Source organism: Stomoxys calcitrans, chromosome 5 (genome assembly GCF_963082655.1).
Source record: "Stomoxys calcitrans chromosome 5, idStoCalc2.1, whole genome shotgun sequence".
Taxonomy (NCBI): Eukaryota; Metazoa; Arthropoda; class Insecta; order Diptera; family Muscidae; genus Stomoxys; species Stomoxys calcitrans.
The window spans coordinates 115012278-115028000 of NC_081556.1; the positions used below are offsets into that span (position 1 = coordinate 115012278).

General features: G+C 40.4%; 2 protein-coding genes across 2 annotated transcripts; both read right to left on the minus strand.

The window, feature by feature from the left end:
* Positions 1 to 5057: 5057 nt before the first annotated feature.
* On the minus strand, positions 5058 to 5988 carry LOC106092233 (uncharacterized). Its single transcript, XM_013259024.2, has 4 exons — positions 5773 to 5988; positions 5462 to 5598; positions 5239 to 5392; positions 5058 to 5170 (listed from the first exon to the last, which is right to left on the minus strand). Exons 1-4 carry the CDS (start codon positions 5927 to 5929, stop codon positions 5058 to 5060), a joined length of 561 nt encoding a protein of 186 aa, XP_013114478.1. The 5' UTR covers positions 5930 to 5988.
* Positions 5989 to 10910: 4922 nt separating this feature from the next.
* LOC106092237 (uncharacterized) lies at positions 10911 to 11568 on the minus strand. Its single transcript, XM_013259028.2, has 3 exons — positions 11276 to 11568; positions 11070 to 11209; positions 10911 to 11009 (listed from the first exon to the last, which is right to left on the minus strand). Exons 1-3 carry the CDS (start codon positions 11478 to 11480, stop codon positions 10914 to 10916), a joined length of 441 nt encoding a protein of 146 aa, XP_013114482.1. The 5' UTR covers positions 11481 to 11568; the 3' UTR covers positions 10911 to 10913.
* Positions 11569 to 15723: the final 4155 nt, after the last annotated feature.

Consider the following 15723-nt stretch of genomic DNA (forward strand, 5'->3'; position numbering starts at 1 on the left):
TAACAGCTGATAACTGACAGAAGAAAGAATGCAATTACGGAGTCACAACTGTGAAAAAATTTGTCAACGCCGACTATATGAAAAATCCGCAATTACTTTTTGGGCAACCCAATAGCTAACACTCAATGGGATTTTCGTCACACATAAAAACAATTTTATCAAAAAACAAAATTTTTATTAAATTTACGAAAAAAGTAAAATTTTTTAACAGTTGTAATATTAAAGAAAAATTTTACGGTCATGGTCAGGGATATAAGGGTGATCGATAAAGTTAGTAGTGTGAAACCCCAAAAGGGTTTAAAGTTCCTTAAGAAACTCTTTAGGGCCACTTCTATAATCCACATCGAAGGCGAAGTTTCCACATGCAAATTTGCCCAAGAACATTGCATTAAGGAACTGGGTCAAGTTTCCACATAATTTGGGATGAATCAAAGACGGATGGACCGTTTAATATGAAATTTTGTTTATACCTAAATACAAAGGCAAAAGCACAAATATATAGGGGGAACGCCCGCCCCAAAACCCTCCAGAGACGGCATATTAACGGATCGGTACAAAATTGGGCTTAAATATTAGGTATTTTAGAGCAGACTGCAAATTTGATATAAAAACCAATAAGGAAGGGTAAAAGTCGGGCGGTGCCGACTGTATAATACCCTACACCTACCCTGTAAGTACAATGTGGGAGCTATTACCAATTCTGAACCAATTTTGATGGACCTCGGTGATCTAATATATGTCAAACAGTAATAACTACGGTTGACAAATGAAAACATTTTTGCAAATAACCCAAAATCTGACGAACGTATATATGGGAGCTATATCTAATTCTGAACCGCTTTCAAGCAAACTTCTCAGATAATGTGGTAGTCGTCGAGGAAAGCGTGCTGCAAAATTTTGGGAAGATTGGCCAAATAATGCGCTGGCAGCGGCTCTTGGGGTGAAAATCTGGCGATATACATATATGACAGCTATATCTAAATCTAAGTCAATTTCTATGAAATTCGCCAGTAATATCGAGAGTCATAAGAAAATCCTTCCTGCCGAATGTCGAGAGAATCGGTTAACGAATGACCATTTTATTGCTGTATTACTGCAAATCGGCCGAACATATATATGGGAGCTATATCCAAATCTGAACCGATTTCGATGATATCCACTTCTTATACTGAGAGTCATAGGAAAATCCTTCTTGCCAAATTTCGAGAGAATCGGTCAACAAATGACAATTTTATTGCAGTATTACTGCAAATCGGCGTAACATATATATGGGAGCTATTTCCAAATCTGAACCGATTTCTATAAAATTAACCAGTTATATTGGAAGTCATAAGAAAATCCTTCCTACCAAATTTCACGAGAACCGGTCAACAAATGACAATTTTATTGCTGTATTACTGCAAATCGGCCGAACATATATATGGGAGCTATATCCAAATCTGAACCGATTTCGATGATATCCACTTCTTATACTGAGAGTCATAGGAAAATCCTTCTTGCCAAATTTCGAGAGAATCGGTCAACAAATGACAATTTTATTGCTGTATTACTGCAAATCGGCCTAACATATATATGGGAGCTATATCCAAATCTGAACCGATTTTTATAAAATTCGCCAGTTATATTGGGAGTCATAAGAAAATCCTTCCTACCAAATTTGAAGAGAATCGGTCAAGAAATGACCATGTTATTGCTGTATTACTGCAAATCGGACGAACATATATATGGGAGCTATATCCAAATCTGAACCGATTTCTATGATATTCACTTCTAATATTGAGAGTTATAAGAAAATCCTTCTTGCAAAATTTCGAGAGAATCGGTCAACAAATGACCATGTTATTGCTGTATTACTGCAAATCGGCCGAACATATATATGGGAGCTATATCCAAATCTGAATCGATTTTTTCCAATTTCAATAGGCTTCGTGTCTGTGCCGAAAAACATGCCCATACCAATTTTGAAGACGATCGGAGGAAAACTGCGACCTGTAGTTTGTACATAAATTAACAGGGACAGACGGACAGACAGACGGATAGCTGGACATAGCTAAATCGAATCAGAAAGTGATTCTTAGTCGATCGGTATACTTATAAATGGGTCTACCTCTTTTCCTTCTGGGTGTTACAAACTCATTCACTAAGCTATAATACCCTATACCACAGTAGTGGTGTAGGGTATAATTAGACACAAGTGATAGGGAGCTCACCCCACCACAAAAACCTACACTAAGGTGCCTTTTTTAACAGACCGAATATGGTCCAAAGACTTCGGCAAGCTGTGGTCTACAGCTAAATCACTCTCGAACCGCGGAAGAGGAGATGATAGGACCTCAGTACCTTTTGGCGACGAAACTGTGAATGAGCCGAAGAGTTGCGCCACGTTCAACCGCCATTCGTCGTATCCGTGGTCTCCGAGCCGAAGGACAGCCATCACAATTTATCGTGATGAAAGTTACGAATGCCATACGGGGCGCCAAATCATCCAAGGCTTTGAGCTCCGATGGAATCTCTACACTGACGCTGAAGAATCTGGATCAACCTGAAGTCGAGTACCTTACAACTGCCCACAACCTGTCTTCGAGCACTCTTATAGTACCCAATGTCCGCAAAATGGGCAGAGTGACTCCGCTACTGAAGCCTGGAAAGGAACGGAGTATGAAGAAGTAGTACAGACTCATCTTCCTTCTCTCATTAGTAGACAAGACATTTGAGGGATTACTTTTCCCAAGGCTCGATGGAAAATTTCCATTCGCCGAGCATCAGCAGCATGCTGGTGACTGTATATATGGCAGGCTGCCATATAGACCGATTAAGGGTCTGAAGCCCATAAATGCTTTGTTTGGTAACCGATTTTGTTGAAATTTGAAATAATAAGTTGCTTAAAGTCTCGCGTCATCTAACCCGAATATGGTTCAGATCGGACGATATAGCTGCCATATATACCGATCTGCCGACATAGTGTCTAGGTCCCGTAAACACACATTTATTATACGATTTCGCTGGAATTTGACACAGGCTCAATACAAGTGCCTCCAGTCATTCAACCCGAATATAATCCAGACCAGACTTTATTTACATATGGCTAACATATAGACCGATCTTTGAATTTAGGGTCTTAGTCCCATAAAAAGTGGATTTATTGCCTGGTTTCGCTGAAACTCTGACTTGTATAAGAGTTCTCGAGACCTGAATCAAATATGAGCCAAACCAACCCCTATTTAGTTATAAATATGGATATGGTAGTGTGGTAATAATAAAATGGGATGATTGATATGTCCATGGCTGTGGGTATCCAAAGTTCGGAATGACCGAAGTAAACACCATTTTATTTCTAAATAATAAAACCCCCTATCCCCCATGGGATAGGGGGATTTGATTATGTCCGTCTGTCCATGTTAATTTGTGTACAGAGTACAGGTCGCAATCACGATCTATCAAAGTCTGTCCGTCCGTCCGTCCGTCCGTCCGTCCGTCTGTCCGTCCGTCCGTCCGTCCGTCCGTCCGTCTGTCGGTCCGTCCGTCCGTCCGTCCGTCTGTCCATCTGTCCGTCTGTCCGTCCGTCCGTCTGTCCGTCCGTCTGTCCGTCCGTCTGTCCGTCCGTCCGTCTGTCCGTGCGTCCGTCAGTCTGTCCGTCCGTCCGTCTGTCCATCCGTCTGTCCGTCCGTCCGTCCCTCTGTCCGTCTGTTGAAATCACGCTACAGCCTTTAAAAAATAGAGATATTGAGCTAAAACTTTGCACAGATCCTTTAAGATCCATAAGTAGGTTAAGTTCGAAGATAGGCTATATCGGACTATATCTTGATGTAGCCCCTTATATAGACCGATCCGCCGATTTAGGATCTTAGGCCCATAAAACCACATTTATTATCCGATTTTGCTGAAATTTGGAACAGTGAGTTTGGTTATGCGACTCGACATCCTTCTTCAATTTGGCCCAGATCGGTTCAGATTTGGATATAGATGCCATATAGACCGATCTCTCGATTTAAGGTTTTGGACCCATAAAAAGCGCACTTATAATCCAATTTCACCGAAACTCGGGAAAGTGAGTTGCGTTAGGTTCTTCGAAAACTTTCTGCAATTTGGCCCAGATCGGTTCAGATTTGGATATAGCTGCCATATAGACCGATCACTCGATTTAAGGTTTTGGACCCATAAAAAGCGCTTTTATAATCCGATCTAGCCGAAATTCGGGACGGTGAGTTATGTTGGGCCCTTCAACATTCTTTTTCAATTTGGATCAGATCGGTCCAGATTTGGATATAGCTCCCAAATTCTCGATATAAGGTTTGGGGCCCATAAAAGGCCCATTTATAGTCCGATTTCGACGAAATTTGGCACAGTGAGTTGTGTTAGGCTCTTCGACAATTTTCTGCAACTTGGCCCAAATCGCTCCAGATTTGGATATAGATGCCATATAGACCGATCTCTCGATTTAAGGTCTTGGGCCTATAAAAAGCGCATTTATAATCCGATTTCACCGAAATTCGGGAAAGTGAGTTGCGTTAGGTTTCTCGATAACTTTCTGCAATTAGGCCCAGATCGGTTCAGATTTGGATATAGCTGCCATATAGACCGATCTCTCGATTTAAGATTTTGGGCCTATAAAAGGCACATTTATTGTCCGATTTCGCCTAAGTTTGGGACAGTGAGTTGTGTTGGGCTCTTCGACAATTTTCTGCAACTTGGCCCAAACCGGTCCAGATTTGGATATAGCTGTCATATAGACAGATCCCTCGATTTAAGGTCTTGGGCCTATAAAAGGCGCATTTACAATCCGATTTCGCCCAAATTCGACACAGTGATTTCAGATCGTTCAGATTGGTCTACAAAAATCGGATTTTGTCCAAATCGGACCATATGCATAAATAATGCATTTTTCACCGGTTTATGACGAAAGGTGGTTTACATATATACCAGAGGTGGTGGGTATCCAAAGTTCGGCCCGGTCGAACTTAAAGCCTTTTGACTTGTTTTTAAAATAATACTCATTTCTGCAAATGATTCTCAAAATCTTAGAAAAACTGTATATTTGCCTAAATGTATCATCCAGGTTAGATATATGTAGATGTATGTATAAGTTTTCCACGATAGCGTGGTAAGTTGTTGAAATCTTTTATCATCTTGTAGGCCTTGTAGATGGGGAAGATACCAAACCAGCACACGACTTGGGGAGGAAAATAATAAGTATTTTACCAGAGGTCAATTATGGTTATAAGGTTCTACAATACTTACATACAAATGCAATGAATTGCAACTCACTAGCCGTGAAGGCAATATCGTCTTCAACAATTAACTTCATAGTGTAGACGAAAACGCCCCATAGGGTAACAATAATCAAACCAACAATATTGACAATAATCCAAGGTAACATAAGTAAATGCCGCTGCTGCAAAATCAAAAAATTAAATAAGTCTTCTGAAAGTTGTTTCTGTACAAATATTTCATAGAAGCCTACCATTTTAAGACCCATAACCAGCAGGATCAATAGAAATAGCTGCATAGTATGTCTTGCCAAATGATGAAGTAACTCGGAGTCTAGTATATTGTCAAAGAAGTCAACTACAATACCCAAATAATTTTTCTTTTTAATGCCTGTTAGAAGGAAGGAAGGAAGTTTAGCTAAACTGGAAAATGGGTTTGTAGCCATAGTAAGCATGAACCATAGTAGATGTCGTAAGAAATCTTCACAGGAAACATTTCAGCCAATATCGAATAACCATTTCGTTCGTTGGGTACTCTAGATGTCAAATCGGAACATGTACTTACATCCACTCCCCATTGTTTCCGTATCCTTATAGGATGAGTCCTTCGTTAAGTCATTTAACAAATCCTGTGTCAAAATTAAAAATATGGCCACAATAAGAGCCATATAGATAAATCCCATAAAGACATTTCCTATGCTACGAGTTGATGCAAAGCCCATTTTTATGCAGATTGTTGATGTCAATTGTGTTGCGAAAACAAAACCGAATATGTATTTGAATCCATAAAGAGGTTTAATAAACTAATACTTGAAATATTTGTTATCAGTCGCCAAAACCTCTTAGAGATGCTGCATGTTTCAGGCAAATAGAAACTTGGGTCATGTTGTTATCGGATTGAGTAAGATGGTGCTAACATTTTTGATTTGAAAAGAAAGAAGTAAAAGTGTGATAAGTTAGGCGGGGCCGAATCTCATATACCCTCCACCATGGATCGCATTTGTCATGTTCTTTACCCGGTATCTCTGTGTAGGCAAGCAAAAGGTAATGCATAAGAATTGATATGATATTGGAGCCATATCAGATTATAAACCATACTTGGTTTGGATATTGGAGACCATTGTAAAAGTCATTGTGGAAAATTTCAGTCGAATCGGATAATAATTGCGCGCAATAGGGTAATATCGGGAGAAGGCGTTTTTATTAGAGCTGACAAACTATCGATATTCGCAATATTCGATTTTTTCAATATATAATAACCAGTAAGGAAAGGCAAAAGTCGGACGGAGCCGCCTATATAATACCCTAAATCTACCCTAAAATTTTAAAATATCAGAGCTATATCTAAATCTGAACCGACTTTCAAGCAGATCGTTTGAAAATTGTTGTTACTACGGTCATATCAGTGCAAGTCCGGCGATAAATATGTATGGGTGCTACATCCAAATTTGAACCGATTTTAATGAAATCTCGCAGATCTCTCTCTTAAGATCAGTAGCAAAACAAGCCATGCCAAATTTTGTGCAGATTGGTTGAAAATTGTAGTAAATACAGCCATTTAAGTGCAAATCGGGCGATTCATATATAAGGGAGCTATATCTTAATCTAAATCTGAACCGATTTTGACGAAATCTTGTAGATATATTAAGATAAGCAACAAAACGATCTGTACCAAATTTTGTGCAGATCTGTTTGAAATTGTTGTTACTGCGGCAATTTAAGTGCAAATCGGGCGATACATATATATGGGAGCTATATCTAAATCTGAACCGATTTTGATGAAATCTAGCAGATATGTTAGGATCAAAAACAAAACATTCCGTGCCGAATTTAGTGTAGATCGGTTGTAAATTGTAGCTACTACGGCCATTTTAGTGCAAATCGAGCGTCACATATATATGGGAGCTATATCTAAATCTGAACCGATTTTGATGAAATCTAGCAGATATGTTAGGATCAAAAACAAAACTTTCCGTGCCGAATTTTGTGCAGATCAGTTGAAAATTGTAGTTACTACGGCCCTTTAATTGGGAATCGGTCGATACATATATATGGGAGCTATGTCTAAATTTGAACCGATTTTCATGAAATCTTGCAAATATGTTTGAATCAAAAAGAAAACTGTCCGTGCCGAATTTTTTGCAGATCAGTAGAAAACTGTAGTTACTACGGCCATTTAAGTGCAAATCGGGCGATACATGTATATGGGAGCTATATCTAAATCTGAACCGATTTTTACCAAAATGAATAGCGATCGTCCTTGGGCCAAAAAAATTATATGAGCAAAATTTCGTAACGATTGAATAACAAATACGACCTGCACTTTGATTACAAGGATACATGGACTCACAGACGGACAGACACACGGACGGGCAGACGCACATGGCTATATCGAATCAGAAAGTGATTCTGAGTCGATCGGTATACTTATCAATGGGTCTAGCTCTTCTCCTTCTTAGCGTTGCAAACAAATGCACAAACTTATAAAACCCTGTACCACAGTGGTGGTGTAGTGTATAAAAATCGATAGTATCGACACTATCGTCAATTTTCCATCACCTCTATTTCCAACGAAAATGAGAAGCAAGCATCAGGAGATCGATTTATAAAGAAGCAAAATCAATGCACAGATCAAATAAAACCAATTTTATGAAAGACTGTTGGAAATCATGTGAGAAATCATTGTAAACAAGTAAGGAAAGGGAAAAGTCGGACGGTGCCCACTTTCTAATACCCTACACCTACCCTATAAGTACAAAGTGGAAGCTATATCTAATTCTGAACCAATTTTGATAGACCTCGGCAGATGTTTTCAGATGGGTTATTAAATAATCCGTATCAAATTTCCAGCAAATGTGGTCAAACTGTATTGAATGCGGTGGACAAATGACAACATTATAGCAAATCTGACAAACATATATATGGCAGCTATATCTAAAACTGAACCGATTTCTAACAAACTTCTTAGATATTGTGGTAGCCGTCGACGAAAGCGCTGTAAAAAATTTTGTCAAGATTGGTCAATAAATGCGCTTGCAGTGACTATAGAAGTGAAAATCGGACGATATATATATGTGGCAGCTATATCTAAATCTGAACCGATTCCACACAAACTTTTTAGGTATGGTGTCAGTAGTCGAAGAAAGCGTTGTGCAAAATTTTGGCAAGACTGGTCAATAAATACGCTTACAGTGGCTCTTGGGGTGAAGATCGGGCTATATACATATATGACAGCTATATCTAAATCTGAACAGATTTCTATGAACTTCACCAGTAATGTCGAGAGTCATGAGAAAATCCCTTCTGCCAAGTTACGAGAGAATCGGTTAACAAATGACCATTTTGTTGTATTATTACTGCAAATCGGACGAACATATATATGAGAGCTATATCCAAATCTCAACCGATTTTTTCCAATTTCAATAGGCTTTGTCTCTGGGCCGAAAAACATGTCTATACCAAATTTGACGATCGGGTGAAAATTGCGACCTGTAGTTTGTACACAACTTAGCATGGACAGACGGACAGACAGACCGACAGATTGAATCAGAAAGTGATTCTGAGTCGATCGTATCGGAAGGTATACTTATCAATGGGTCTATCTCTCTTCTTTTTGGGTGTTACAAACAAATTCACTAAGTTATAATACCCTGTAGCACAGTAGTGGTGTAGGGTATAACAAGTAAAAAGACGTTAAGTTCGGCCAGGCCGAACTCGAGTATGTAAACCACCTTTCGTAAAAATCTGGTGAAAAACGCATACCTTTTGCCCCATAGCATCTATATCGAAATATATTCCGATTTCGACCAAATACTTATAAGTACAAGCCTAACAAGCCTAACATAATTCACTGTCCCAAATTTCGGCGAAATCGGACTTTTATTTCCCCAAAACCTTAAATTGAGAGATCGGTCAATATTGGCAGCTATATCTAAATCTGGACAGATCTGAGCCAAATTAAAGAAGAATGTCGAAGGGCTTAACCTAACTCACTGTCCCAAATTTCGGCGACTTTGGAAAATAAATGCGCCTTTTATGGACACAAAACCTTAAATCGAGAGATCGGTCTATATGGCAGCTATATTCAAATCTAAACCGATCTGGGCCATATTGAAGAAGGACGTCGAAGAGCCTAACACAACTCATTGTCTCAAATTTCAGCGACATCGGACAATAAATGCGGCTTTTAGGGCCCCAAAACCTAAAACCGAGAGATCGGTCTATAAGGCAGCTATATCCAAATCTGGACCGATCTGTGCCATATTGCCGAAGTATATCAAGGGGCCTAACTTAACTCACTGTTCCAAATTTCAGCAAAATCGGATAATAAATGTGGCTTTTATAAGCCTAAGACCCTAAATCGGAGGATCGGTCTATATGGCAGCTATATCCAAATCTGAACCGATCTGAGCCAAATTGACGAAGGATGTCGAAGGGCCTAACGAAACTCACTGTCTTAATTTTCAGCAAAATCGAATAATGAATGTGGCTTTTATAGGCCTAAGACCCTAAATCGTCCGATCGGTCTATATGGGGGCTATATGAAGATATAGTCCGATTTAGCCCATGTTCAAACTTATCCTGCTTATGGACAAAAAACGAATCTGTGCAAAATTTCAGCTCAATATCTCTATTTTTAAAGACTGTAGCGTGATTTCAACAGACAGACAGACGGACGGACATGTCTAGATCGTCTTAGATTTATACGCTGATCATGAATATATATACCTTATAGGGTCGAAAATGGATATTTCCATGTGTTGCAAACGGAATGACAAAACGAATATACCCCCATCCTTCGGTGGTGGGTATAAAAAAGGAAACTTTTGTAGCACTTTTATTAAAAAAAACCCTTTACGTGGACAGTCAGGCGGCGCTAAAGACTCTGGCGTCGGGCCCGAAATGTCGAAACTGGTTAGAAGATGCAAAGAGCTTCTTCGAATTATGGGAAAGGCTATAACGCTTTGCTATATCCCATGACTTCAAGGTGTGGCGGGGAACGAAGCAGCAGAAGAGCTAGCCAGGAATGAACCGCTGATTGCCAAGGGACCTACACTGTGCGAACTTTTTTGTGGGCTGGACCCCTTCTACGAATACTGAGAGAATAAGACGTGATCTGGTGCTGTTGGTTATGAGATGTTAAAGGCCCTTGTGGCCGAGTATTTCGCGAAGCAGGACGTCGCTTATCCTGGGACTGCGATAGTATTATTTAGGACTGCTAATAAGAGCTCTGACTGGTCATTGCAACCTAAGTTCTATGACGTCGCACTGGAGAAGACACAGCATAGTGGGGGAACACTTCTTTCCGAGCTTGGATTCGCTAAAGGCTCTCAGCCCTCCTGTTATTCTTGAGTTCTGTAGAGACCAGAATTGGCTGATTGGATCGTACTCTCGACAGTGAGTCGAGGGTATTCTAGGTTAAACACAGTGGACCTAAGGTCTCTGAGTAAAGCGGCTAGTAACCGAGGTTACCAGTCGTGGAGTGCCTTCCCACCTACCTTCACCCCACCTTCAAATTGGCATCGCACTCCGCCACGCCGTTCGGACTCAGCTATATAAGGGCGGATTCACATAATTGAGCTCAAACTTGAATCTGCTGTCCGATTGATAAGTGAGAAGTTTGCCCCTGTTCTTTAAGGTAATGTTCAAGGGTGGCCATATATTTTATTAAGATGTTTCTCCTGTTGCAAATGAATATATACATTCTTATACAGCATAATAATCGTAAACTCTCCATGCAATATAAGCTCCCATTATAAGCATGTTTATAAAGACACCAGGCGACATGATTTTATGCCATTTCTGAAATGATGAATTTATAACAAAAAGTTCCATGCTGCCTAAAGTGCTTGTTTTTCTTACCAATTGACATAGGCCGATGACAGAAAGCAATGTTATATTAGCCATTATAACAACAGCAAGTGCCACAAGATAGACAGTCTTACCATCCCAATTTGTCAAATAACGGGCCAAGGTTTCTTGATAGTCCTCCTTAACGGAACCTGTTAATTAAGTGTTTTTAAGCTAAGAAGTCTTAAATTTTTATAACAATTTGTTGGACAACTAACACGATCTCCCAAATTTCATATGGGGTGTTCCATGTTTCTCGGAATCTTCAACAACTTCTTCATCCATTCGAGAAGCAATGGTAGTGTCTTCTGTATTATTTATATCATAGTCATTGTATTCCTCGGATGAGTCCCCTGCAGTTAAAGCAATGCAGCATAATGCTACCATCAAAATGATTGTCCTTCGACTCTTGCTGCAAAACATTTCAATGGCGTTTTTCTTCCAAAATTTGGCTTTAATATAATGAAAATTATGCTCCTCAACCTGAGGATATTGGTGTACAACTAAATTTGAAAAAACTGTTATCAGCCAGTAATGCCAACGCACGGCTTCGTTGGGCAAAACATCTGAGTGAATTTGTATTTTGTATCAATCAAACTCACAAATGATCAAAGGTTATCAACAACATACTCATCACAAATGAAGTGGCATTATGATTTAAATAATTCAGATTAGAAAGACATAAAAGGCAACAACAAGAAACAATCAAAAATGTGGTATGTTCGGCTGAGCCGAATCTTAGGATCCCACCAACATGGATCGCAGTTTTCTAGCTCTTTACCTGGTATCTCTTAAGAGACAACACTTAAAAGTGTGCTAAGTTCGGTCGGACCGAATCTTGGGAATCCACATGCTAAAATATGGGAGCTATAGGTAGTTATAGACCAAATTGGCTTCATTTTGGCGCATTTGTTGAGAGTCATAAAACAAAACTATGTTCAAAATTTCAGCCAAATCGGACAAAAATTGCGGCTTCCAGGGGCTCAAGAAACCAAACCGGGAAATCGGTTTATATGGGAGGTATATCAGGTTGTTGACCGATTTGGACTGTACCTATCACATTTGTTGGAAGTCATAACAGAACACCGCACGCAAAATTTCAGCCAAATCGGACAAAAATTGGGGCTTCCAGGGGCTCAAGAAGTTAAATTGGGAGATCGGTTTATATGGGAGCTAAAGCAGGTTCCTCACCGATTTGGACTGTACTTAGCACATTTGTTGGAAGTCATAACAGAACACCTTGTGCAAAATTTCAGCTAAATCGGACAAAAATTGCGCCTTCCAGGGGCTCAAGAAGTCAAATCTTGAGATCGGTTTTTATGGGAGCTATATCCAAATCTGAACCGATATGGCCCACTTGCAATCCCCAACGACCTACGTCAATTTTTAATATCTGTGCAAAATTTCAAGCGGCTAGCTTTATGCGTTCGACCGCTATCGTGATTTCGACAGACGGACGGACGGATGGACATGGCTAGTTCGACTCAGAATAAGGAGACGATCAAGAATATATATACGGGTCCTAGATCAATATTTCGAGGTGTTACAAACGGATTGGCTATATTAGTATAGCCCCATCCTTTGGTGATGGGTATAAAAAGGATGTCAAAGGGTTTAACATAACTCCCTGTTTCAAATTGCAGCCAATTCCGGCAATAAATGCGCCATTTATGGGCCCAAGATCTCAAATTGGCAGATCGGAATACATCGCAGCTATATCCAAATTGCGATCGATTTGTACCAAATTGAAAAAAGGATGTTGAAAATCCTAAAAAATACTCACTGTCCCAAATTTTTGGCGAAATCCGATAATAAATGCGCCTCTTATAGGGCCAAGACTTTAAATCGAGAGATCGGTCTATATGGCAGCTATATCCAAATCGAGACCGATCTGCATCAAATAAAACAAGTAAAAGCGGGCTAAGTTTGGCCGGGCCGAATCTTATAAGCCCTCCACCATTGATCGCATTTGTCGAGTTTTTTTTCGCGGTACCTCTTTTTAAGCCAACTGAGGATAAAAAAAAATACTATGCTATTGGAGCTATATTAAGTTCTGGCCCGATTCGGACCATAATAGAATTGAATTGTGGAGACCATAGTAGAAGTCATTGTGTGAAATTTCCGCCAATTCGAGTAAGAATTGAATCCTATAGGGGCTCAAAAAGTAAAATGTGGAGATAGGTTTATATGGAAGCTGTAACAGGTCAAAGACCGATTCAGACCATATGTGACACGTATGTCACATATGGTCTTCTCCATAGGAGAAGCCGTTCTTCAAAATTTCAGCCAAATCGGATAATAATTGCGCCCTCTATAGGGTCAAGAAGTCAAGATCCAAGTTGAGCTAATATGGCAGCTATATCAGGTTACGCACCGAATTAACCCATATTTCACACAGTTGTTGGCAGTCATAATAAAACACATCATGCAAAATTTCAGCCAAATCGGATAATAATTACGCCCTCTAGAGGCTCAAGAAGTCAATACCCCAGATAGCTTTATATGACAGCTATATAGGGTTATGGATCGATTTGAACCATACTTGGCACAGTTGTTGGAAGTCATAGCAGAACACTATGGGCAAAATTTCACCCAAATTGGATAAGAATTGCGCCCTCTAGTGTCTCAAAAGTTCAAGATCCGTTTATATGGCAGCTATATCCAAACATGGACCGATATGACCCATTTACAATCCCAACCGACCCACACTAATAAGAAGAATTTGTGCAAAATTTCAAGCGGATAGCTTTACTCCTATATGCAAAAAGTCAGCCATATCGGATAATAATTGCGCCCTCTAGGAGCTCAAGAAGTCAAGATCCCAGATCGGTTTATATGGCAGCTATATTAGGTTATGGACCGATATGAACCATATTTGGCACAGTTGTTGGAAGTCATAGCAGAACACTATGGGCAAAATTTCACCCATTCAAAAAGTCAAGATCCGTTTATATGGCAGCTCTATCTAAACATGGACCGATATGACCCATTTACAATCCCAACCGACCCACACTAATAAGAAGTATTTGTGCAAAATTTCAAGCGGATAGCTTTACTCCTATATGCAAAAAGTCAGCCAAATCGGATAATAATTGCGCCCTCTAGGAGCTCAAGAAGTCAAGATCCCAGATCGGTTTATATGGCAGCTATATTAGGTTATGGAACGATATGAACCATATTTGGCACATGTTGTTGGAAGGCACGCCGCGGGGGGTCATTTTACCGCCACTACTTTGGGTGAACACCATAAATGACCCATTATGAATGCTGACTGAGAAAAGAAATGAGCCAGTATGCTACGCAGACCACGTTATAAAACTTCTTAGGGGTAAGGATACGAATCAGTTATGCAGAAGGTTCGAAAGGGTCCTGCAGATGGTACACGACTGGGCTAGACCTTGGGGTCTCAATGTTAACCCAGAGAAGACTGAAATCTGCTTGTTCTCGAGGAAGACGAAGGTGGGCAATTTGGCACACCAAGTTTCTTCAACAAAACGATTTGAATATCTAAAAAGGTCAAATACTTAGGATTGATCTTGGATAGGAAAATTAATTGGAAGTGCCACATTCAGGAATGTACTGAGAAGGCTCACAGATGCTGGGCACTATGTAGACGGTCCGTAGGCTCGAAATGGGGCCCGAATCCGAGAATAGTCCAATGGCTCTACAGGAGCGTAATTAGATCAATACTTACTTATGCCTCAGTAGTTTGGTGGATTGTTATGGAGAAAAAGTGCAACATAAGGACCATACCACAGGTTTGGAGAACATGTTGTCTTGGCATAGACGGAGCGATTAGGACCACGCCCACTAGGGCACTGGAGACTAATCTAGATATGCGACCCCTAGATATACAGATTAGGTATAAGGCAGCCACTGCGGCTATGAGACTTATGGCGATGGGAGAATGGATTGAGAATGAGAGCAGCTCATACCATCGCTGTTTAATCAAAGCGACGATAGGAAACCTAGAAGGAATGGAAGAGGTTTGCGATCGAATGACTGAGATGATACTTGAGGTCGAGTGCAAGACAATGCTGCCAGAGGCACAATCTTGGATTGACGGAACCCTAGTATTGCCATCTGGAAGATCATGTTACACAGATGGATTAAAGCTAGAGGAAAGAGTGGGCCTGGGGTCTATTTTGAGAACCCAAGGACTGAGGTCTTTTTTAGACTGCCTGACCATAACACGGTCCTGTAGGCCGAGATACGGGCGATCATGGAATGCGTGAGATTTTGTGGTGCTAACGACGTCGAGTGTAAACATCTTTACGTACAGTAAAATGGCCATAAGGGCAATAACAACCAGGACGGTAAGGTCACGAACGGTCTTGCAGTATAAGAAGGAGATTAAAGCCTTAGAATGGCGCAATCCGCATCGTTTGGGTGCCGGGCCATAACGGAGTACGGGGGAATGAAAATGCAAACGATTTGGCGGTGAAGGCCAGAGGACTGCCGCCAATAAACTTGGTTAACTCGAAGCCTTTCGGGTGGACGTAGTCCGAGTTAAGGGCGTAGGCGACGAATGCGCATGTAACACTGGGGAACAGCGAAGCGGTCAGTAGGATGGCGAAAATCCTATGGGGTGATACGGATTTTGAGGGGACAAGGCTATTACTGAATGAATGTAAGAAGGAGGTCAGTATAGCTTTTGGTATCATAT